The sequence below is a fragment of the Dysidea avara genome, chromosome 2, assembly GCF_963678975.1.
Source record: "Dysidea avara chromosome 2, odDysAvar1.4, whole genome shotgun sequence".
NCBI classification, from domain to species: Eukaryota; Metazoa; Porifera; class Demospongiae; order Dictyoceratida; family Dysideidae; genus Dysidea; species Dysidea avara.
Window position 1 is genome coordinate 46,116,514 of NC_089273.1, and position 24,913 is coordinate 46,141,426.

At 37.7% G+C, this 24,913-nt stretch overlaps 4 protein-coding genes across 4 annotated transcripts; all 4 read right to left on the minus strand.

The window, feature by feature from the left end:
* Positions 1-1,890: 1,890 nt before the first annotated feature.
* LOC136248152 (uncharacterized) lies at positions 1,891-2,565 on the minus strand. The gene has a single exon (XM_066039967.1). The coding sequence runs from the start codon at positions 2,563-2,565 to the stop codon at positions 1,891-1,893; it is 675 nt and encodes a 224-aa protein (XP_065896039.1).
* A 23-nt stretch (positions 2,566-2,588) lies between these two features.
* Positions 2,589-3,927, minus strand: LOC136248153 (uncharacterized). The gene is made up of 3 exons (XM_066039968.1): positions 3,240-3,927; positions 2,758-2,787; positions 2,589-2,686 (listed from the first exon to the last, which is right to left on the minus strand). The coding sequence occupies exons 1-3, from the start codon at positions 3,925-3,927 to the stop codon at positions 2,589-2,591; spliced, it is 816 nt and encodes a 271-aa protein (XP_065896040.1).
* Positions 3,928-5,193: 1,266 nt separating this feature from the next.
* Positions 5,194-12,607, minus strand: LOC136245886 (tyrosinase-like). The gene is made up of 3 exons (XM_066037346.1): positions 12,497-12,607; positions 7,003-8,641; positions 5,194-5,523 (listed from the first exon to the last, which is right to left on the minus strand). Exons 1-3 carry the CDS (start codon positions 12,541-12,543, stop codon positions 5,473-5,475), a joined length of 1,737 nt encoding a protein of 578 aa, XP_065893418.1. The 5' UTR covers positions 12,544-12,607; the 3' UTR covers positions 5,194-5,472.
* Positions 12,608-17,510: 4,903 nt separating this feature from the next.
* On the minus strand, positions 17,511-19,437 carry LOC136248154 (uncharacterized protein B0403.1-like). Its single transcript, XM_066039969.1, has 2 exons — positions 18,751-19,437; positions 17,511-17,597 (listed from the first exon to the last, which is right to left on the minus strand). Exons 1-2 carry the CDS (start codon positions 19,435-19,437, stop codon positions 17,511-17,513), a joined length of 774 nt encoding a protein of 257 aa, XP_065896041.1.
* Positions 19,438-24,913: the final 5,476 nt, after the last annotated feature.

A 24,913-nucleotide genomic window follows, 5' to 3' on the forward strand; every position in this document is an offset into this window, starting at 1 on the left:
TAGAGTCGGGAATGTGGAACCTTATCAAAGGCCTTACTGAAGCCAAGTAGGAGTACATCACACTGGCACTTTTGATTCAAACACTTGGCAAAGTCATTAACCGTGGAAATTAATTGTGTTTCACAGCTCCTTTTGTGACGGAAACCATGTTGTTCATCACATAAAATGTTAAAGGATGTTAGATGATTAGACACACTTGAATATACTATAATATATGCTCTAATATTTTACAGCAGTTACATGTAAGGGACACAGGTCTATAGTTACATGGGTCTGATTTATTACCTTTCTTATAAATAGGAACTACCTACGCAGTTTTCCAGACACTTGGTATTTTGTATAAACATGTAGAGCTTTTTTGGAGTACACTGAATATTTAGAGTTAGACTAACCCTATTTGCTCTCATTCTTGCGTGGAACCAATGAAACAAAATAAGCATTAACTGGTATTGATGGTTGCGCCCAATTGGCGTGCTCTGACGTTTTCAAGAGACTGAAGAAAGCTGCCCATACAGACGAAGGTAATTGAATGGTCCAGCAAGGATGTAGAGAGGTAAACCAGCATGTTTGACTTGTAAAACTTCCGAAAACTGATGACAAATGGTGAGGTGGGCATTTCGATGGATTTTGGCCTCGATAAGAGAGCCGCTAGTGCCACCCTATGGACGAATATAACTAAACAAGGATGCAGCATGACTTTAGAGAGGCAAAGCATCACGTTTTTTGTGCAAGATTTCTTTAACGGGTTGTAAATTGGTCGATATCGGCAAAATTCGTGGATATAGGCTCGGATATAGGCATTTGGCGGAATTTGAGGTCGCTAGAAGAGCTGCCAGACCAACCCTATGAATGAAAGCTACTGGCTATGGGTCTAGCAAGCTTTTGAAAAGTAAACTAGCACATCTAGTTAGTAAAAGTTTCCGTCAGTGAATAAAATCGGCATTTTTGACGAACTTTTGACAGCCGTCGAGCTCAGCCATATGGCAAACAATTTTGGAATTCGATAATATTTGGTGTGGTAGTAGTTGGACCCATGCCATGCAGACCAGTTTTACCTGGGAGGGTTACTTTGGCATCGATACTGTGTGCTCCAGTGGCATCGAAACTTTTTTTGAGTCCGAAATTTCATTTCGCGATGCTGCTGCTGGAAATTGCTCCAGACAATACAGCCACTGATGGTTTTAGTTTAGAGTACAGTTAATAATGAATTAAATAAGAAAGGTTGAGAGTGCATATTGTAGCTTTAAAAGACATTTCCTTGAAGATATAGCAAAAGAATCTCGTAATTTGTAAGCATATTCGCCGATTTGCACGACAAGACGTTAATGAAAAATAACCCCAATCTGGCATTTTCTAAGTGGTACCAAGCCTAGCATTTGTGGGTGGTTTGGTAGTTGATTTTCAGAGGTCGAAATTTCACGTTGCGGACCCTATCTATGTGCCAGCCCACGAGTATTTTGCCAGCTCTGTCTTGCCAGATGATTGTAGTTTCACTTTGGTCTGGTCACTCTCGTGTTGCATTGGCGTACGTATCTATAGCTATAATAGCCCTGCATAAGCTATTTTAAACTACAGTAACTGTAGCTACAGTAAATAGCAACCTCGATAGCAACTGTTCAACGGGTTGTAACGGAGTCTAGGAGGGGCGTTTCCAATCGGTGGAACAACCGAGGCGATCTGAGCGCCAACACGTGTCAAGGACCTTATTACTCACGTGACCCAACTCAAACCCACAATTACATCCACACAGAATACCTAACGTAACCTACTACATACACAAAGGTTCAAATGATAAGTCCTAACTAGCTAGAGTGACATCCTCCGGGGCTACGGATAATGTGTTGGTCCAATTCTTGATACGTTCACGAGCCTTGATAGCAGCATTTATTTTTACTCGCGTACAACTAGAAGTAGCATCTTTGGAACCTGGACATCAGAAACATTATCACTGTCAGCATTAGGAGTGGCTGTAGTCTCATTAGACATGTTCACTTCAAGTGGGTATAATTTGGTAATTGGTCTATTGGTCTTACCCGTCTTAGTACGAATTCTTGCTGCTCTTGTGAACCCATCTAACCCTTCAATCAATTCTTCAACAACTGCTAATTGCCAACGAGTTCGTGGTATATCATCATGGACAAGTACAATGTCCCCTTTCTTTACTGTTTGCTGCGTGGTACCTCCATCCTTGTGGGTCTCTCTCAGTGCTGTTAAATATTCCCTTTTCCAGCGAGTCTGAAAGTGCTGCAGTAATTGTTCTTGTCTATGAAGCTTGTCCCGAAGTACAGTTCCTGTAGTGAATGTGGGATCATTCAGTTCATCATTGTTGGTAATGGGGTAGGGAAGAGTGGTGATCCAGCGGCCATACAATAAGTGGGAGGGTGTTAATGGCTCTGGGTCCATAATGTCAGCAGATTGGTAAGTCAACGGGTGGCCATTCAACACTACCTCGATCTCTACCACCAAAGTCTGCAATTCTTCCAGCGTGATAAATGATCTTCCTAGTACCTTTCTTATGACCGTCTTAGTCATTCCAATCATCCTTTCCCAGAACCCCCATACCATGGCGCTCACTTTGGTATGAAGTTTCATCTTACTCCTCTTGTACTTAAGGTTTCCATCAACTCCTTCGAATTAAACAGTTTTCTCAATTCCTCTGCTGCTGATTCAAATGTTGAGGCATTATCTGAAAGCATCAAGCAAGTATTGACTTACACGATACAAATCCACGGAATTCCTGTAAGAATGTCTCTGTACTCAGATCTGTGACCACCTCAATGTGTACAGCTGTAGAAAGACCACATGTAAATAAGCATATGTACACCTTATGTTCAGATCCATGATTCCTCACAAATAGTGCCCCTGTGAAATCCACTCCAGTTATCTCAAATGGTCTACCTTCCTTAGTACGGGAATGTGGAAGTGGTGGTGATTCTGTGCTGGGTAGGGTTTCCCCAGTATCCTTCAGCAGGGTACACACTTTCTAAGAAATCGTTTCACTAGATGCATGGCTGATGGAATCCAGTACCATTGTCTCAAGGCTGCCACTGTGTTGGAGACTCCCGCATGTAGTTGCTCCTTGTGAACTGCGTAAACTATTAACCTTGTTAGATGGTGATCCTTGGGTAGAAGATATGGAAACTTTTTGTCAGAGCTTACAAGAGCATTGTGTATCCTCCCACCACAACGCAGATAACTAAGGAATAAACGCAGTTGTCGCACTATCGGTATTCATCTACCATGATTAGTCTGAAGGTGGTGCATTTCCTTTTGAATTGATGTATGTTGGCAACCATAGATCCAACGAGAACGTGCTACATTAATCTCTTCAGTAAACAGTGTGCCTTCCTTAAGGTTGCTGGGATGTCTCACATTATGAATGAATCTGGGGATATATGCTGTTACACGTAGTAGCCTTGGTAGGGTAGTGTAGTTTGATGCTAAAATAATGTTATGGATACCTGGAACAGCAATGCTTGAATGAGTCACCATACAGGTATTTGTAGCGGGGTCTTCCTCAACTTGCAAAAGTAAGATTTCACTAACATTCCAAGTAGGCCACTGTGATTCTTGAGTCAACCAGTCTTGGCCATGATACCATAGATGAGATACTTTGAGGCAGTCAGAGGAAATTCCCCTTGTAAGAAGGTCAGCTGGGTTACATTCTGTGGGGCAGTAGTGCCAAGTAACATCTGTCAGTAACTTGTTAATCTCATTAACCCGATTTGCTACGAATTGTTGTAGCTTCTTCTTACTTAACAACCAATGCAATGTAATCTGACTGTCTGACCACATCGTGACATCAAAATGGAGATGGTGAAGAGACTTCAATACAAATGTACAAAGAAGGGAACCAACAACAGCTGCCATCAACTCTAGTTTTGGGAGTGTGTGATTCTTCATCGGAACTACTCTAGTCTTGGCCATGACAAAGGACGTCAGATCTCCCTGGCAAATGTATATTACAGCCCCATAAGCCTTTTTACTGGCATCACAAAACACATGCAATTTCTTAGGTGTGTCACTCACAGGGGTCAGGTAGCATCTCTGAAGTAAAATGTCTGTAGTGTCTTGTAGCTATTCAGCAATCCATTGTCAAGTGTCCCTGTGTTCCTTGTCTAGGGGTTCATCCCAACCAACACCAGACCGCCACAACTCTTGCATGAATATGCTCCGCATGCTGAATGTGCTTAACACACTAGTTGTATCAACTTTCTTGCCACATGTTAGCACCCCCCTTCTGAAATCCTAGATCCGCCCCTGGTTATCCCTTTACTGTTGTTTACATTCTGATGTCTGATTACATAATTGATGTATTTTATTTAGCGATGAGCTAATGGAAATTAATTTTGTTGATACAAACATATATACCAGCTTTGTGCATTGATCTGAACTGCCTGTGTGTAATGGCTTAGCACAAAATGAGTTTATTGTCACAATTATATGTTAAACACATAAATTCAATGAAATTGATACTTTGTGATCCTTCTTACAGCCCCTCAATGATAAGGATGCCACAAAATACCTCTTTTAAATACTGGAATCATCTATAATGGCAGCGATTAGCTTTTCATGTATAAATATTGGTGTCATACACACCAATGTATAGTCACACTGCTTGTCTTATGTGCTTTACACACCATATCCTGAAAGTGTGACTGCACCCCTAGGGTGTGCTGCCGTTTAAGTGTGCTATGACCACCTGAATTTTAACAGTGTAGCTTTCATAAAAGAGCACAGCATAAATGCTGCGGTGTGTTTTGAATTTATTGAAGTTCAAGGGGTTTAGGAGTTGGTCTTTGTTATTTAAGAATTTTGTTCTATAGTAGTTGACTGTTCTATTAAAGTATTTCTGTGTTTAGCTGCTTTTTTAGCAGTTCTATCCCTTTGATCATGTCTTGTTGATTCTAGAAGAGATTAGCTCACTCTTTCCATGTTTTAATTGCCCATAATATATGTTTTAGATGCAACTGGGCCTGTATTGTAGCTTCTACTATCTTTATAGCTAGCACATAGTAAAAATTTGGAGGGGGTACCTCAGCCCCCATGCACCCGCCTAAATCCGCCCTTGCATTTGTGAGCAAAACAGAAGCAAAATAGAATCAGTATTACCTCTCCTGATGTGGTGTGGAAATGGAAAGTACATTACTATGGATGATCTTGTGTGTGATCCAAAGCTTTTATTGACTGCAATTAATTTCATGAAATTTTTTAACACACTTAATTTCATAGAACTTGCTGAAAAGTGAAGTATTTCACACTCGGCGCAATTACGTACATACACAATACACACCATGGTTATGTATGTGACTATATTAAACTAATCACACTGTATGAACACTTGTTCAGATTTCTAGTGAAACATTGGTAGTAGTTAGCACTATATGAGCAGTCCTACAAAAGAAACTAACTAAACACTAACTATACTGCAACTATCAGTAGCAAGGTAAAGTAAATTTACCAATTTCACACTTAGTAAACATAGTGCACAAACATTGTTATCAGTAGCAGCACTGATCCCATCTGCAGAAAAACAAACAAACTGCATTATAATCTATACACAGTGACCGTGATCTTAATTTAAAATCATTGTAGAAACTTGTAGAAACTACTGTACAGCTCTAAATGTGACTGGGCCTACAAAAACAGGTAATGTGCACGTGGGCATAAACTACACCCTGTTGCACTACTGGTCATATCTAAGTGCTGGAACAGAATATTTGCATTCTGTAACTTGCATCATAAAGCCCATTAACAGCTTACTAAGGACTAACAATTTCATTGGCAGTGCATAATGGTACAAAAGTTTATGAGTCAAGAAAGTTTTAAAAAGTAGGCAAATATGTGACCGAATTTTGGAAAATCACCCATATGGGCGCATTTGACATCTAAAATATTTAATGATCAAATCACATACTTTATAGTGCAGATCTACTTGTTGATGGTTTTAAGCCATTCTCAATACCTAAAATTACAAGAAAGTTCTTGAAATATTTTCAAAACTGGGCCCTGACCTTATTAGCATCCCACTAAACATGAAAATTCTAATTATTTCATGCGTGCCCATATGGGTGATTTTCCAAAATTCAGTCACATATCATGTACCCATGTGCCCTGTTTTTGCAACCCCTATCAAAAAATATTTAATAGTGATACACCGATACCGATACTAATACTGGTATCAACCCTATTTTGGCGTATCAGACTGGTATCTGTAAAGCTATAAATGTATGATACCAACCGATACTTTGTAAGCGCTTTTTGTCATACATAGCACATTGAACGGATTGGAATAAAAGCTGATGTAAGCCATGAATTCTTTGAAAGAAGCCAGCCATTAGAATTATTAGTAGAGTGGAAACAACAAAAAGCCACGAAATAAGATTCATTGAAGCCATAAATTATTGTTATTCTCACATTTGATGGCCACAAAACCAGAAAACTGCAGTTTGTGAAATTAGCAAATTTGTTTAGTTTGCAAGTCTATCAACGAATTACTAGCTGTTTTTGTGAGTAATGCCCCAGTGTAGCGAAGTATCAATATCGGATCGATATCAACCATTTCCATCTACTGTAAAATGTACTGGATAGGTAGTGAAAATGTGCTATCGGTGCATCACTAGCTCTAAATTATATAAATTTAAAGTTCTGCTTTTAAATTACAGTAGTCCCTCCATTATCTGACTATCAATTATCTGAAGTTACTGTTGTCTGAACTGTGGAAATGACTGTTCTATTAGAGTATTTTGTCTAAAGTGTGTGTTCTAAACTCAACTCTGTATATTAATGCATGGACTTTGTTTATCCAAACATTTCTATTATCCAAACACACCTAGGGCTCAATGAGATCAGATAATGGAGGGACCACTGTACTGTCAAACCGCACATAAAATTTTATCCTTTGTGGTTTTCATGCATGGAAGCATTGCTTGTCAAAGTCTGCATGTATTGCATGCAGAGCTTTGTTAGCAATCACACCACACAATATTTACTTTAATTCACCTCAAATAAAGTGTAGCTATAAACTCCACTCCTACTGCCACCAGTGGTTTGCCCAGTGGTCTGGCCAGTGATCTGATCAGTGGTCTGACCAGTGGTCTTGCTAGTAGTCAGAAGATGTTGAAGTTTAGCATCAACAGTTACGACTTCATCATAATCATAGCCGAGATCAGTAGTTCTTTTGTGCATATCTCCATTTGTTACACGAGGAAACAGTGCTACCAGTGGTTCATCAATATTATGTCCTGGTAAAACATCGTAACTAAAGCTATCAGGTAGATAGCTACCAACATGCGTTCGATACCAGCTTTCATACAGTCGATCAACATTGCTGTGGTGCAGGTAGAATATGGGATCATTGCTTGAGATCACAATATCAGACATGGTGCCACCAATATACACATGTACCCTGTTGTGCAACTCAAAGAATGGGAATGGAGGTCTATCTTTAACATTTAAATTTTCGCACACAGACTTCCTTGAATTACCCAGACTTTTAAATCCTTCCAGTGCATTTCTAAACCCACCAGTAGTATAGTGATTACCATATCCAGGTACATCATAATAAACCTTTTGTAATGCTACTTGAAAATCTTTTGCATTGGGTAAAGTTGAATATTCAGCATTTTTAGATGGTTTAGAAAGACATTGTTTACCAGAGCCACCACCAACATTTCGCTCAATAGGATGACCAGGTGTTGGAAGAAAGCACAGTGAATCACTGTCACAAAGTAGCTCATTATGATCTTTACATACAACACTCCATGAACTAAATCTTCCTTCTGTAATTTGATGACTATTGTGAAGTGCATTACTATCCCCAATAGCCACCCAAATATCATCCTCATCTACAGTTTCATCTGTCCAATCCCAGTAATGGAGTGCAAAGTTCTGATAATTGAAGTACTTCCTAGTACGTGGTGACCTTTTTAGCATATCCCTGATTTCTTCTTCTAAATATAGTAAGTACCCTCTATGCCATGTCAAAAAGGCTGGACCCCAGTGAGCAAAATCTGGTACAGGGCATTTACCATTACATGCTTCTTGTGCTCTAGTCCCTTCTGCACATCTATTTATCATTTTGTCTCTATTTGTATAGTAATGGTAAATGGCAAAAATATCATATATTGAGAGTTCAAGAAAAGAGTCATGACCATTTGATGTAATTGGTTCAAGTCTGGGGATTGTGATTCTAGAATCCTTACTGCTTTTAGCCTCATCAATAATGTCTAAAAATTCTTGTTTTTCACCATCGCTAAGATGCAAGAAGTTTTTACGCATATATAGAGACTGCTTCTGGGAGCAATCTTCTCCACTATAGCCAGGCTTGCACCTCATACAGTTGTACCCACCATAATTAGCAAAACACTCACATACTTTGGTGAATATTTGAGATGGCCACCGATATCGTATATCTACCTGATTTCTGATAGGTCTGTGTTTTAGGTGTTTTTCTGCAGTACAGTATTTTGAGCTCCTATATTGTCCATCACAGTCATATTGTGGGTAACTATCAGTGATGTTAATGCAATGTCCTCTCTGTACTCCTCCACATACTCCATAACTGGAAACAACAGGGCAACAGATTCCATCAAAATCTTCCCCTTTGTCATATGTGCACTCTTTTGGTAGTTGTCCAAGGCTACGTACAGATCAAAACACATGCACATACATGTTAGTTGCTTAAAGTAATATACGTACATTTACACCAATTCTAGGCACCAGCTAAACTATGCTGGCATCATTACTATTAGTATAATATAAGTACATGATGTATCAAAGTTACAATATTATGTGGTACTGTATATCTCATCTCATTAATAACATCAAGGAACCAATTGACGTAATTTATTAAAACAGCCAGTAACTTTTTGACATACAGGGTGTTCATATAATTGAAAAGCATGTAAAAATTGAACATCCATACATCTCTATGCATGGCTTTGCTCAACTACGCGGACAACAACAAGGACACGTGTTGACAAAATACTCCAATTGAGCAGTCAATTTGGCATCATTTGGACATTTGAACATTTGGTTAATAGATGTCCAGGTAATCAAGATACCACTGTAACCCATTTTACTAGAGCAATATATTAAGCTGCCAAATAAATAATTTTTTTACAAGCAAAATCATTTCTCTAATGCTTGCGCACATTGTTAATGTTACTTTCTGTACATGTAGAGTTTAAACACAAAGTTAAATAGATGTTCACCTCTTTGATATTACTGTTTTGGTGGAGGCACTGGTCAACACAAACTGACTATAGAACACATATTTGACGCATATTTTTAATTTTGATTTTTAACCAGGGGGAAGTGTAAACACCCCATTTAATGTTAATGACTTGGCACTGTATTGCCACTGTACCCTGTGCTCATGTGAACAATGAATACCACGTGAGTCACAAACAAGATACCACCCACATAGCCAGAGATCATCAATACCTTCTGAGAGTTGGGAAAAACTAGCTAGATGCTTGATACTGTGTCAAGGTGACAAATAATGATCACAGGCATGTTGGCACATGCATAATTATACAGTGTACCCTGTCCACATCTGTTTTTGTTTACGATAGTATTGTATAGAGGCACTACAAAGGCATGGGCGTGTCCCATGAAAAAAGTATCACCTAAAAACCAGCCTCACTTTTACCTGACAATGATGAGGCAGTATTGGTTAGGTAAAACTAAGCCCAAACAAGTCTTCAGGTCAACAGTACATGTACTGCCAATGATATTATACATGTATGCTTCATCAAAAAAAGCAAATAAAATAAAGCATTTAGCAACTACTGTACAATCAGTATAACGTGTAGCTATAAGTCATAGTAAAATCTAGCATTACATCAATAAGAATGATGCTGTGACTAAAGTAAACTATCGTGTACATAGGAATGATCCTTCATGACAGCACCGAATTTGAAGCTATTCCAAGTTTACTTTTTGTAGCTGGGTAAACATTTTTGAAAGAAAATCACACACCATTAAAATGTATGTTTCTCTAGGAGTGGTGATAGCCTCAATACCACATATCATATTCATTAGGTGTTTTATAGACCTAAACATACCTACCTCTCCACAAAGTGCATATCTTGAGAGTGATGTAGTTTTATCAAAACGGTTCTTGGAAACTCTATAATCACATCCATATTAGGTTACCCTGAGTTGCACCAGTTAGAGACCTAGCTATCCTGTTAATTGGAAGCATAATGTACTGAATGTGTTCTCTTGCTACAGTAACTGCCTGCAGTTTTTGAAAAAGCTGTCGTAGAACTGCCTTGTTATATGTGACTGGGCCTGCGAAAACAGGGCATGTGGGCACAAACTACACCCAATCACCTAACAGGTCATATCTCAGTACTGGAACATAATATTTGCATTCTGTAACTTGTATCATGATGCCAATTAAATTCTTACTAAGAGCTGACAATTGCATTGCCATAGCATAATGGTACAAAAAGGTATGAGTGATGTAAGTTTGAAAAAGTAGGCAAAAATCATGTGCCCACATGCCCTATTTTCGCAGGCCCAGTCACATATAGTCTTATATGATATATTAATTCAAAATCAGTTATCATTTTGTTGTTTATTGATAAGTTCTATACCCTTGACATATAAAAGGCTTTTAACTGCTTGCCAGTTTAAACCATAGAGCTCTACTGAATAATTAAAAGTACTTGTAAAAATTTGTATACTTATTGGTAAGATTGAAATATAGAATTTCTCTGTAGTTAAAAGGAAAGCTGAGGCCATTCAGAAGATTTGTGCAAGGCAAAATTAATCCTTAGTCCACTCCTAAGTCATGCTCATTGTGGAGGAGTAGTGTGGTAATGTACATTGGATGGTATAGAGTAATGAATTTGATAGAGTTTAACTATGGATTATGGTTTACCATGACAATTCTTAGAAAGCTCTAGTTATATCCATTATAGGTCATTGTGGTGTGTTAATGAAATTAACTTTTTCAAAAGCCTAGTACTATAAGATCTTTGGATTCAAATACTTTTTCAAACTAATCTAATATGCACACTAATAGAACAAGGCAAAAACATGTATTTGTGAACAAAGCTCTTCTTTTTAAGTGGCTAACTTCAGCAGGAGGTGTTATGCTGTGGATGGTCTATACACTGTAGCTTACTATGCCTTTGATGTTATTTATAAATGATGTTATTTGTATTGCAATGTTACAGAGTAATCAAACTACAGTATACATAGGTTGTGAAAATGGGTAAGTGGGAGCAGGATGGCCATGTCTACCTTGGCATTGGAGAACAAGACACTCTACTAAAAGAGCAGTCAACTACTATATAATAGAAAAGCCATTTATATACAAGTTTTAATTATCTTTAGCAACACAGTATAGCCTACTGAAATACTATTTCAGAGCTTCTAAAATGTGAGTATCCCAACAGGAATCCATGTCTGCCTCCAAGCCAACACATACGTAGTATAATGTTTATTTGCAATGCCCCCATCCCCTCATACATTAAAATAATTATTATGAACCCAACAATGACTTTATATAATAAACTGCTTATCTGCACACAAAAAAATGACGAATCTGTGAATTGTCTACTTGCCATACTTTCCCTAGCCAACTGCCTTATTGCTATTGGATAATCATGCATTAGATAGACTTAGCTAGTCTTCAGATTTCAAACCTCATCAGTGGCATACATAGGTAAAATTTTCATTCTAACTATTATACCTCACCAATTGACGAATTTCTTAGGAGATAATCTGTGAATGCTATCCCACTAGGGACCTGGAATGTCCCCAATACCTCTAGTACATTTACTTAATACATGTTAATATACACTTGCACATCATATAGTATAGTCTCCATACAATTATGGATTAATGGACTACAAAATGACACAAATTCACTTAGATGTAACATGGATGATAAATGATTAGCATATATAAGGACAAAACCCATACTTTTATCCCCTTAGAAGCTTGGATGACGGAGCAATCCCAAGTTAATACACAATGTTATTTCGTGCCAGGATTCTATAGAGAATTGTTTTTATTTAAAGGTCTAGATACCAGAATACTATTGGTGACGTAGTCTGTTTTGTCTTGGTATAGGGATTAAGTAGTTTCAATACTAACTAAACACAAAGTTAGTATACTGTAGGTAGCATTGGAACACAATTTTTGCTCTGGAAGGTGTCCAGCATATTGCTTGCAAATTGGCTAATTATCATAGTGTTCATTGCTAATTATTTAAAGGAAGTTTATTATTGAATTTATTTATGCATTATTATAGTTGACAATTATAGCTAGCTAATTTTAGTGTTTGAAGTTCTGTATGCATATGTGTATCGCACATAGTATAATACTATAGTACTTATGAACTAAGTGATCCATTCACAGCTATAAACAACCACATTATTAACATGTGAAAGCATCCCTTGATGTCATGACACAATCATTAAATGCTCAAACAGCCAAAACTTTCAAGACTATATATATATATTTTGTCACTCACCACAAACTAACAGATGAAATTAGAATTACCCATAACAAGCTTTCCATGACTGCATACCAAGCAACTTTAGGTTACTGTTCTTGAATTGAACTGAGTGTGTTGAACTTGTTTGATAGCATTGACTTTATCCTATTGTGTGCATGATCTCTTTTATATTGTGCATGCAGTGCATGCTTGTATCTATATTTATTATGAAACCACAATACAATTACAGTATAGCTTCATACCTCATCTCTGAAATCAGATATAGCTGGTGGTCAACAAAGGCAGTGGGTATACTGCAGCTAATTAGATTGTCCACATCAGTAAAATATTCATGCACATGCATACATTCCTATCAATTTCTTAGTCATGCAGCCTCTACGTTAGCACACTATTTACATGTACACGCTTGTCTTGTCTTGACACTTCCCATTCTGTTGAGGTCACGTACTAGGCAAGAACTTGTTATCACACCATTGGAACACACTTCTTTACGAGGACTTTCAGGCCTCCAGCATTTCTTATCCATCAATGACAAAGCTAGCACTGAACAGCTCCATGCTGTTCAGAGATGACTTGCTGTAGCTCTTTCTGTTAAACACTTGTGTTTGTTTGAGTGGTCACACTTCAGGTAATCACTCAAACAAACAAACTCATAGTAAACGATGCATGGTCACCTATTCTTTCCACATATCCCAGCCACTCTAATTGATGTCTTCTTAACTTGGATGTTATAGTCTCTACATCTCCACATCATCTTCTTATTGTGGCTGATGAGATGTGCTCCTCCCATTGTTAATTGTCTGTTAGTAAATACCCAACATCGTTTTGATACACCTGTGGTAATAGCCATCTAATCGCTTCAAATGATGACAAAGTTGTGTTTAACGTTCACTTCCAAACAAAAAGGTAGATAGTACACAAGCTTGGTACACAAGATGTGTAGCTCTGATGGACAATTGATGTTCAGTAAAAACAGTTTGACGTAGTGCACTAAAGTACACGCACACACACACGCACACACACACACAACACACACACGCGCATAAACACACACATGTACATGCACATGCTCACAATAAATAAACCATAACAGATACACTTCACTCAAATTACGCAGCATGCAAAATTTTTAAAGTGCCTATTTACCAGACTGTTCTGCAAACAAAAAGCACTGAATGCTACCATGCTGCTTGATTTGTCATGGATTGCTACCATGCTGTTTGATTTGTCACGGTAGCAGACTGTTAGTATTACTGAGCTATATTGTACATGATCTGTGGGGTTAAAAATATAGTGGCAGACTGGCCAGCTGTGCTTGTATGCAGCATCAACTACTCTACTCTACTGTGGTTTGCTGTATATATTATCTAATCCAAAATAACCAAGCTGTAAAAAAAGAGTGCAGCCCTCAGAAAGGCTATGGTGAAAAAAGATGTGAAATCCAAGGTGGTGGCCAAGAAATGGCTGTGATGGTAGGTTAATGGTAAAAATTTTAATAACAACAATTCAGGTGAATTTGGTGCCGCTTGGTCTTGGCACAAAATTCACCTGAATTGTCGTTATTAAAATTTTTACCATTAACCTACCATCACAGCCATTTCTTGGCCGCCACCTTGAATTTCACATCTTTTTTCATCATATTAGGGCCGCACTCTTTTTTTACAGCTTGGCTGTTTTGGATTAGATTTCACTTCTTTTGTATTTGCATACCCCAAAGCTGGCCTATTGCCGGCTTTAGGGCTTTTTAACCTATCATTTTTTTCTTTACCACAGGAAGAAGAAAAGATGAAGCAGGGTGATTTCTTTGTAGCTGAACTGTCTACAAGGTGATCCTTCTAGCTGATCTCTCTATCGGATGACTTGTTTGTAGCTGAACTCTCTACAGGGTGATTTGTTTGTAGCTGAACTCTCTACAAGGTAACTTCTTCTAGCTGATCTTTCTACAGGGTGATTTGTTTGTAGCTGAGTTCTCTACAGGGCGATTTGTTTGCAGCTGAACTCTATACATGGTAGTTTCTTTGTAGCTGAACTCTCTACAATGTAACTTCTTCTAGCTGAACTCTCTACAGGGTGACTTGTTTCTAGCTGATCTCTCTACAGGGTGACTTGTTTCTAGCTGAACTCTCTACAGGTGATTTGTTGTTCTCTTACATGGTGGTTTCTTTATAGCTGAACTCTCTGCAAGGTGACTTCTTCTAGCTGATCTCTCTACAGGATGACTTGTTTCTAACTGAACTCTCTACAGGGTGATCTGTTCATAGTGGAACTTTCTACTGGGTAATTTGTTTGCAGCTGAACTCTCTACATGATGGTTTGTTTGTAGCTGAACTCTCTATTAGGTACCTTTTTCTAGCTGATCTGACTACAGGGTGACTTGTTTGTAGCTGAATTCCCTACAGAATAACTTGCAATGTAATATAATTGAGTAAATTATAAACACAGCTGAATGCTTTATTAGGGTGACTGTTCTATTAGAGTATCTCGATCTCACATTTGCTACACGTAGTTGCCTTTCGAATCATAACTCAGTGATTTGTAATCCGATTCTTCTGTACTACTGCAAGGACTTTCTATGATGATTATTCCAGCTACATACTGATTTTCAGCTCGTTGCTCTAAGCGGTTTGCCTGGTAGACACGAAAACTAATCAGTGGCGTATCTAGGAATTTATAAAGGGGGTTTCCAGTTTAGAAGGTGGTCATATACACTGACATGACGCACGCAAAAGTCTGTACTACATTGTCTGGTTTGGTAAGTTGAGACTGGGAATAAAAAAAGGTCACAGCTTATTGATCTCGCGACACACTGCTGTATTGGCTACTGTGACTGCTCAAGTAGAGCATCTCGATCGAGGCGCACGACGCAATAATTAAAACATTTAATTGTTATGTAATCATTTTTTCAAAGGGAGTTTCCGTGGAAACCTTGAAACCCCCTAAATCCGTCACTGCTAATAGTTTTTTATTCATAAAAATCGATCGCGTAATTTTGATACAGGTTGGGTTTTGTGTCATATCTCCATGGTCTTTATCCCGATTCCTTTCAAACCACAAAAAAGCACTCCAACGATGGTTGCTCCATCTACAAATCAATTTTCAACTGATTCCTCCAAGGGGTTTACCCTGTAGGCGTGACAGACCTTCGACCTTATTTTACGCAAATATTCGGTCATAACGCCATGAATGTTCATCGGATTCCTACCAAAGTTGGTACGGAGATCCGCCTTAATGCGCCCTTTATGTGTGCCAAATTGCAGCCCAATCCGAACTTTTATTCGTGTTTTATGGCGAATTTTGCGAAGTGTGCGAAATGAAGAAGATGAAGAAGAAGAAAAAAACGAAGAAATTAAAACGAAATTTTGCTCGCTCGTATCTCGGAAATGGCTAGAGCGATGTTCTTCTAATTTGGTATGTAGACTCTCCTCACTGGGCGGCGTGTCTCTAGCAAATTTGGTTCCAATCGGATAAGGGATCACACAGCTACATAGGTGTGAAAATTGCGTTTTCTTTCTTCCTGTTAAAATACTCACGGTGTGGCGCGCCGACTTCTTGGGCCGCACGACACACTACCGTGTGTCTTGATTCACTTTGTTTCATCAAAGAGTATGCCTCACATATCACTGTACCAGTTGTGAACACTGCAATTAAATCACATCGTTGTAGCACCATGATCAGGTAACAGTTAAACAGGACTCATGCACACATACTTTAGTTGAATTTCACTTATTCTATGTTATGATCCTCTGAGATTGAAATAACATGCATCTCTATAACATACATGCAGACACTAGCAGAGTTATGGTGCACACGTACAGTATGAACTGTAACTAGAAATGTATATTTGTAGCAGAACAAAGAAATATCATATGTAGTTTATCACTGAACTGAAAGCATTTCAAAGTAGTGCTAGGTCTACAAAAACATTTGAATATAGATTTTCAATGCTATGAATGACATCACCTAAGTTCTCTCTTGCTGAGGAGCTTTATTCCACAATTCCACATGTAAGTTCGACATGTCACCAGCCACACCATAATATTATCAGTGATGAAGACATCTACATTTGGTGTCATAATGTTATTGCCTACAAAATTCTAAACATATACGTATCTCAAGCAAACCTCTGAGCTGTTTGGTCAACTTAGAAATGTGATACTACCTAGAGAATAGCTGCGCCATTTTGCCTGACAGTTAACTTGAATATCTCCCTACAATAATACAAGCCATTCAACTGTAAACCAACATTACAAGCAGTAAACCACCTAAGTGCTAACCACATAATGCAAGGATGGCAACAACTTTGTCTATATAGTTTTATTTTGCTTTATTCCTACTGTTATCTCTGGCACTGCTGGAGCTGCTACATATACAGTACAGATATACGTACATGTAGCTACAGTACATCAATAATGATATTATTATCCACACAAAACAGCCAAGCTGTGAAAAAAATGGTGCAGCCTTAAAAAGCCTTGGGGAAAAAGTTGTAAAATCAAAGGTGGCAGCCAAGAAAGGCTGCAATGATGTTAATGCTAACAAATTTTAATAATGCACACAGCCATTATTAAACTTTATTAACATCACTGCAGTCATTTCTTCACTACCACCTTTGACTTCACAACTCTTTTCACCCTGGCTTTTAAGGCCACACCATTTTTTCACAGCTTGGCTATAATCAAAACTAGTAGTACTCACCGTGACCTTGGCGTCATTTTATCAACTGATTTATCTTGGAAAAATCATTATAAATTAAACATATATCAGCTAAAGTCTTCAGCCTCTCAGTTGACATTCCAACCAAAAAACTTTGTATTTAGCATTAGTTAGATCACAACTACTACTTTACTGTTCTCCTTTATGGCACCCCTACCTTATTTGCGACATCTCTACTTTAGAAAGAACCCAACGCCGTGCAATCAAATTTATTCTAAATGACTATGTAACCAATTACAAAACACGTCTTATCAAACTTAACATGCTACCACTGATGTACACCTATGATCTTTATGACATACTCTTCTTCGTAAAATCAATCCAGCATCCGTTTAATCATTTCAGTATCGGTAACTATGTCAACTTTTGCCGCAATCCTACCAGATCCTCCACCAGCAACAAGCTTCAACACAATTTTACATCATCCAACAAACAAAGTAACTTCTACTTTAACAGATTACCAATAACCTACAACAGTCTACCAGTACTTGACTTAAAACAACCTTTTTTCACCATTAAATCACAGCTACTCAGGATCTTCTGGCAGCATTTACAAACAATTTTGACTGTGACAATCCTCACAGTCTGCCCTTGTAGTACCTGCTCCAAGTCTCTCTGCACACCAAACTTCAGCAGTAATTAATAATTTTTTTTCTTGCTCTCTCTTAAAATAAGTACTTATGTAAGTAAGTTTATTATTAAATACACATGTAAATTTTAAAATTATAGGATGGTTCAACTATATATCAAATGTAAATGTATGTAATAACTTTAGCCAGCTAACTTGATTTGATTGTAATTTTATTCAATTGTAAATCTAAGTTGTACATGTACTTTTTCTGGCTGTGGGCACCAGTTTCCCGCAGACCTTTAATGCAGACAGCAGTTGAAATTAAAAAAATAAAAATTTTGTGTGGATTTGTACTTTATAAGGCCCAAAATCCAACCTATACCGTAATTAGCTTCTTTTTTTCGTCGTAAAATAATTATCGTATGCAAAAGCTTGTACGAAATTTCTTACACGAAAACTTTTGCAGACGATCGAACTACTCTAATAGAGCAGTCAATCTACGAAAATATTTTTACACGAAAATTTTTATCACGAATTTGTTTTTGTACGAAAATAAAGCGAATTACGGTAGCTGACTTTGGGTTTGGGGTTTGTTTTTACTCACATTTCTTCTTTTCTGTACTGACGCAATGATGATAACAAGCTTATAAATGTATTGTATCAATGGCGGATCCAGAATGTCCCAAATTCCCCCTCCCCCCGTGGATTAGTATTAGTATTAGTATTTGTGTTACAAGTAAAGAAGGCTCAAGGAGCCTGCAAAGCCTGATCTGTACAAAAAGAATTTAACAAATTTGCAAATACGTAGCAAAAACGTATATACAATAACAATAATTTATTAACTAATTAATAATCATATAATAAAGTAGACCAGCCACTGTCAAGAAAACTTTTAAAATCATTAAGTGTGGGTGCATTAACTATGTGATTGGGTAAACTGTTCCAGTCATTGATGGCTCGTACAGTGAAAAAAAGTAGATCTCACTCTTGATGTTACATGTCGAGGTTTAAATAACTTGTAATTGTGACCCCTAGTTGTTGATGAAGTTGCAGTAGTAAACAAATCTGATGTATCTAGACTGAAATGGCTTTGTAATAGCTGGTAGTACATTATCATATCTCCGCGCAGTCTACGGTATTTAAGTGATGGCAAGTTTAGAGCAGTGAGGCGATCATTATATGTGCAGTTTTGAAGATCCTGGACCAATTTTGTAGCTCTTCTCTGTATCTTCTCTATTTGTTCTTGATCTAGAATGTATTGCGGTCCCCAGATGATGTTAGCATACTCTAATACTGGGCGGATATATGATTTATACAAGTTGATGAATGTAGTATGGTCAAAATTCTGAAAAGTCTTATGAATAACTGCTAGTAGTCTGTTAGCTTTCTTGGAAACTGTGGTGGTATGATTGTGAAACTTTAACTGATTGTCAATCATTATTCCCAAGTCCCTTACAACATCACAAGATGTTATAGTAGTGTCATCAATTACATATTCACCAAGTTTACCTAAGTGTAACCAATTACACTTACTAATGTTGAACTTCAGTTGCCATTTCTTAGACCATGCAAAAAGCAAATTTATATCTTGTTGAAGTTGGCAAAAATCGTCCACAGTCCTGATAGTTCTGAACATCTTCACATCATCTGCAAATGTTGGAAAATCACCCATATGGGCGCACATGAAATAATTAAAATTTTCATGTTTAGTGGGTTGCTAATAAGAGCAGGGCACAGTTTTGAAAATATTCCAAGAATTTTCTTGTAATTTAAGGTATTGAGAATGGCTTAAAACCATCAACAAATAGATTTGCACTATAAAGTTTATGATTTGATCATTAAATATTTTAGGTGTCAAATGTGCCCATGTGGGTGATTTTCCAAAATTTGGTCACAAATTGAAAAATGGGACTATTAACTATTAAGGGCATGTCGCTGACATATATATTAAACAAAATAGGGCCCAAAACAGAGCCTTGAGGCATTCCACTACTGACACTTGACCAATCTGATACATGACTGTTCAGTACAACTTTGTGCTTCTTTCCCACAAGAAAATTCTTCATCCATGCTAGTAGCTTGCCAGATATGCCACACTCTTGCAACTTGGAAATTAAACGGTTGTGTGGGACGGAATCAAATGCCTTGGATGAGCCATACTTCTGATTAAAATACCTTTAATTTTTCAGGCCAAGATCAGCTTATAAAAGTCACGAAAATATGCACATTTTACAAGCATTTATTACAAATTAACCTGAAATCAAAGCAAACCAAAGTCAAACTAGCTATGAAATTGTCAATCAGCACCTTCATGAGTACTAAGCGCCTCTAAAAATAATCATCGTGTTGCTGTTTAAGACATTCAGAGTTTTTAAAACAGTTTTTAGGACTTCACAACCATCTGCAAAAGCCGAAATGGTAAAAATCAAGTGAGATACTACTATGAGGTGTATTATTTTCTGCTTCAACAATGCAGGAGAATCTGCTCCCCCAACCACCTAGCTACAACTTGGCCTGTTTGTGCCCCTCCCCTTGCCAGGTCCTGGATCCGCCCCTATGTATTGTATGATTTACTTAAATATTTGGTAATAATATTAATATTGTAGTGCTCTAATAGAGTGCACATTTTGTTGAGGACTTCTAATAGAACATACATAAGATCACACATCTATGATTCTAGCTAGTACTTCTATTTGTAGATCTATGAAATTGCAAACATTAATATCATTATTGATGAGCAAATTTAAACTAGAATTTTCATTTATAAAGCAGAATTTTAGTGGGGCTATCAGCCAAGATAGCAGTGGTTCAGTAGTTGAAAATGCGGGTGTTATAAGTATGCTGATCCCTGGATCGAACTCTAGTAAGCTTTTCCCCGAATTTTTTGTGCACCTTGTTAACCCCGCGGTTACTGCTCTATTATAGACGGGTTGCCTATTTAGGGCGTGTCCCTTGTGTAACACGAACAAACGCGACTTTCCGTTTTACGCATGATTACAATGTTGGTCAAGAAGTTAACAAAAAACCCATTTTTTTTAATAGTTAGGCAAACGTTTTTGGTTCTTCAAAGGTACAAGGTAAGTTAAAATCATCCAGTCTATCATTCTAAGTAGTAGCAAAGTCTTACAAAGAATGTTTTCAGCGAGTTTTATCGCTTTCCAAAAACCCGAGATTGAGAGAAAATCATCTTCTCGTTCAGCCTTCACCTTACACGCTGGATATGTTATAGCTCGAACCTTTCTCTATAACTGTTCTGAAGGCTGGCTAACTCCTGCTTGCTAAAGTTAACCGAAACGTTCATTTTCTCCAATAGCCGTAATACATTTTTGACTTAGCGAACTCGGAAAGTATGTGGAAAATTTACGGTAAAACGACCACGCCTTAAAAAGGCAACCCGTCTATAGAGCATTTCGTTCCCACGATTTTACACTTGTTTGGTTTTTACTTTATAACTTTGTAGCTGTAACTCTATTACTATTCAAACTATCAAAAGGCTGCTTCATGCTGCAAGATGTAGTATCGTTCCCAGCTCTGGAAATACCCTCGCGTGATTGATCGCGTGGGCGGCTGGGAACGAAATCATGCAGAATGCGATATCATGCAGGATGCGCACAAAACAGGAAGTCGCACGAGAATTAACGCGCAGTAATAGTTTCGTACTACATTGTATAGTAATTAGTTAGCTAAGTATGTCATTAGCTGAACTGATGAACTAATAGCGATGATGTCAGCATCAAACGGTTTAAGCTTGCCATGTACAGTAATCACTACGCAGCAAAGCAGCGGTATTCAAAATCACTGTTCGGTGCTGGTAGCCGGCGTAAGCGAAGATGAGAAAGCGAAGGTTCTTAATAAGTGTATAAGATGTATTCTAAACTTCCTTGATCTTCATCAAATACTACCTTCGTTAATACAAAAAGGTATGCTAACGACTGAAGAAAGAGAAACTCTATACGACATGAACAATCGCTACACTAGAGAAAACAAAATTAACCATCTTATAATGATACTTCCTCGAAAAGGATTTCAGTGGTATGAACGTTTCATCGCTGCGCTGACAGAAAGTTCTAATGGGACTGGCCATATGGATGTGGTTCGAGCACTGAATAGAGAGCTAGCAGGCAGTGATTCTCCACCATTAAAACGAAGCAGATCTGAGAGTAAATGGCAGCCAAGCGAAATATCTGGAGCGACAAGCGAATTCGTCGAATCAACAGTCGCAGCAAAGGCATCGGAATCCATATCTCAGTCCATGTCTAGTATTCTTCAACGTGTGCATCAAACAGAAATCCAGCTGAAACTTTTGGAAAATCATGTCAAGCTACTGTCATTGACAAAATCCCTCATTGATCGTATGGAACAATTCCGCTTGGCTCTGATACTGCTCCAAAAGATCTATGTTACAAAATACCGCAATCGAGACAGTGGCAACAAACGAGACATAGACACAAAACTAGAGCAAATTTTTAAACAACTTACCGGTTGCAATGAGAATTTTGATCTCGTGGTGGAAATGGATGAGTGGGAAAAAGGCTCAATTGAACCCCTCCAAGAAGAATGTGTTAAGTTACAAACAACCCTCTTTTCGTTGAACTATGATAACATTGCAAAGCAACAGGCAGAGCTAAAACTGCATGGCCAACGTGAAGAAGATGCTAAACAATGGATCAAAGACAGACAAGATGTTGTTAAATATGGGTATGATTGTTTAAATGAGCTAGCTAAATTAGGAGATAAAATTGATGACAAGGACATTTTATTGGACCATGTTGAGATGCGCCATGAGGCTGGAAAACAGTGTTTAGCATCTTGGAGTGAATTAATTGAATTTAAAAGTGTACTGTAGGATAAAGTAGGCACTGGGTAATCAATTATATGTTATTTGATGAATGCATTTACCTGAAACAATTATTTATTAGGTATTTAAAACACTATGTCCGTATCATCTATTTGTTGCAGTTGGTATTGATCACTCCATAGCTAGCCATGTGAAAATATATTATCTAACTATTGTACATACCCTGTGTCTAAGTTGGATGCTATTAGTAGTATGATGTGCATGTTTCGTCTAAAACATTAAAACTTGTTATATGCCATTAACTAAACAGTTGTACAAACGTATGTATGTAGCTATATCTATATACCACACCTGTGGTTAAGATCAAAAGTGCTGCACTGTGGTATATAACTGATATACCACTTTGTGGCTACGCTTACCATATATGGTGTAACTTCACACATTCCACGAAATCCTTATCTAAACAGTAAACAAATCTCCAATAAAAAGGGGTGCATCCATTCACTGGACTGGATTACTGGATTAGACTCAAATGTGACCCGGTCTGCGAAAAGGGCTCTTATAGCCTTTCCAATTGCATATATATGGTAACCCATAACTTGACTGGTGAATATGGTACAAGCCTACAATTTGGTCACTCAACAACCCTAACCTGGCAGTAGCTGTGGGTGTAATTACATGATGACAGCTTTAGTAGATTAGGAGTTATGATTAGCCAAACATGGATAATTGGAAAGGCTATAAGAGCCATTTTCACAGACCGGGTCACAAATAAATTTTGCTAAAATACCCTTTTCAACCACTAAAAGTGATTATCAACATGATCATTAAATTGTATACCACACATTCAGGGTTCTCAGTATCTTGCCTTGCATTTTAGAGGCACGTATATACAGCTGAGCTAACTGTAGTTCAGTTTTAGTGGTCTATATAATGGTACAATAAGTTTGTAATCAATAGGTTGAAAATTCTTCTTAAATATTTTTACACTATACATATAGTTTTTCACAAAGATGCAACCTTACCTGCCTGTTAAAATTGGGAGGTGTTTCTGGTTAACTGAACACTGCACTCATTGCTATGTAAACCAAGGAGCTAGCCAATCTATAGTGAATACTCAGATTGCTGAAAGGTTAGGCAATGCTACGTTATGTCAATATAATTGTAGGCATAAAACTGACTGAATTGTATGTCAATGCGTTCTAGCAGTGCATAGTGCTTGCATCTTTGCTAGTGGTAGGCAAATTATTTTTGACAGCAAGCTATACTGAGGTTTTAGTGTAGTTTTTTTTGAATAATGTGGAAGTTTTGTGTCTTGTGATGAATGGTGTGATTTCTAAAACACTTCTGTGGTTAAGCTACAAAAGGCAAGAAAACAAAAAAAGTTTGAGTCCAGTCCAGTAGCTAATCCAGTCCAGTCCAGTAGCTAATCCAGTCCAGTCCAGTCCAGTGAATGGATACACCCAAAGTAAAGTAAAGTAGGTAGTGTCTAATCACTGTACTGGGCTACTGGGATGGAATACTGGAATGGACTACTGGACTGGAATTTTTTTGGTTTTACACATTTTTAAGGATGGGGTTACTGTACATTTGGGTGACTTGTGACAAAATTTCAGTATGGAGTGGTGAATATGATACTTTAATCCTAAAAAGTAGCTGTGATAGCCAATTAAATGCATTTCTATTCACTGCTACTCTACTGTATGGCATGCCGATATGCATACCAAAAATGTTTCTCTCACTGTTAGGCACACATGATTATTATGATACAACATATGTGACCGGGCCTGCGAAAATAGGGCATGTGGGCACAAACTACACCCAGTCACTCTACAGGTAATATCTCAGTACTGGAACAGAATATTTGCATTCTGTAACTTGCATCATAAAGCCAGTTAAATGCTTACTAAGAGCTGAAAATTGCATTGCCATAGCACAATAGTGCAAAATGTTATGTACAATGAAAGTTTGAAAAAGTAGGCAAAAATCATGTGCCCACATGCCCTATTATCGCAGGCCCAGTCACATATGTGGTGTGTGTGAACAGATCCCATTGCATAACTGGTTATTGCTGGAATGAAATGTCTACATTCTGTAAATTGTACTACAATGCCACTTAGTTAATAGTAGTAGAAAATTTCATGGTCATAGGACAACAGCATACAGTACGTACAAGTTTAAAAAGTAATGTGCAACAATCCCCATATGCATTACAGACAGTTACATACATATCATGGACTCCAGTGACTAATCACCGATTCACCATATATGTTATAGAAAGTTGTATCACAATAATCACGTGTGCCTAACAGTGAGAGAAACATTTCTGGGTATACACACATGTGTGTAT

Coding starts and splice junctions, on each gene's coding strand:
- LOC136248152 (XM_066039967.1), bottom strand. CDS start 2,565: ATGGTATGGGGGTTCTGGGAAAGGATGATTGGAATGACTAAGACGGTC.
- LOC136248153 (XM_066039968.1), bottom strand. CDS start 3,927: ATGGCCAAGACTAGAGTAGTTCCGATGAAGAATCACACACTCCCAAAA. Junction 2,788..3,239: donor CCACCTTCAGACTAATCATG/GTAGATGAATAC, acceptor GTCTTTCTACAG/CTGTACACATTGAGGTGGTC. Junction 2,687..2,757: donor TGAGGTGGTCACAGATCTGA/GTACAGAGACAT, acceptor TGATGCTTTCAG/ATAATGCCTCAACATTTGAA.
- LOC136245886 (XM_066037346.1), bottom strand. CDS start 12,543: ATGGAAAGCTTGTTATGGGTAATTCTAATTTCATCTGTTAGTTTGTG. Junction 8,642..12,496: donor ATTTCATCTGTTAGTTTGTG/GTGAGTGACAAA, acceptor ATCTGTACGTAG/CCTTGGACAACTACCAAAAG. Junction 5,524..7,002: donor ATAGCTACACTTTATTTGAG/GTGAATTAAAGT, acceptor GTTTTTCTGCAG/ATGGGATCAGTGCTGCTACT.
- LOC136248154 (XM_066039969.1), bottom strand. CDS start 19,437: ATGGGTGATTTTCCAACATTTGCAGATGATGTGAAGATGTTCAGAACT. Junction 17,598..18,750: donor CTCGACATGTAACATCAAGA/GTGAGATCTACT, acceptor ATTGTGTTGAAG/CTTGTTGCTGGTGGAGGATC.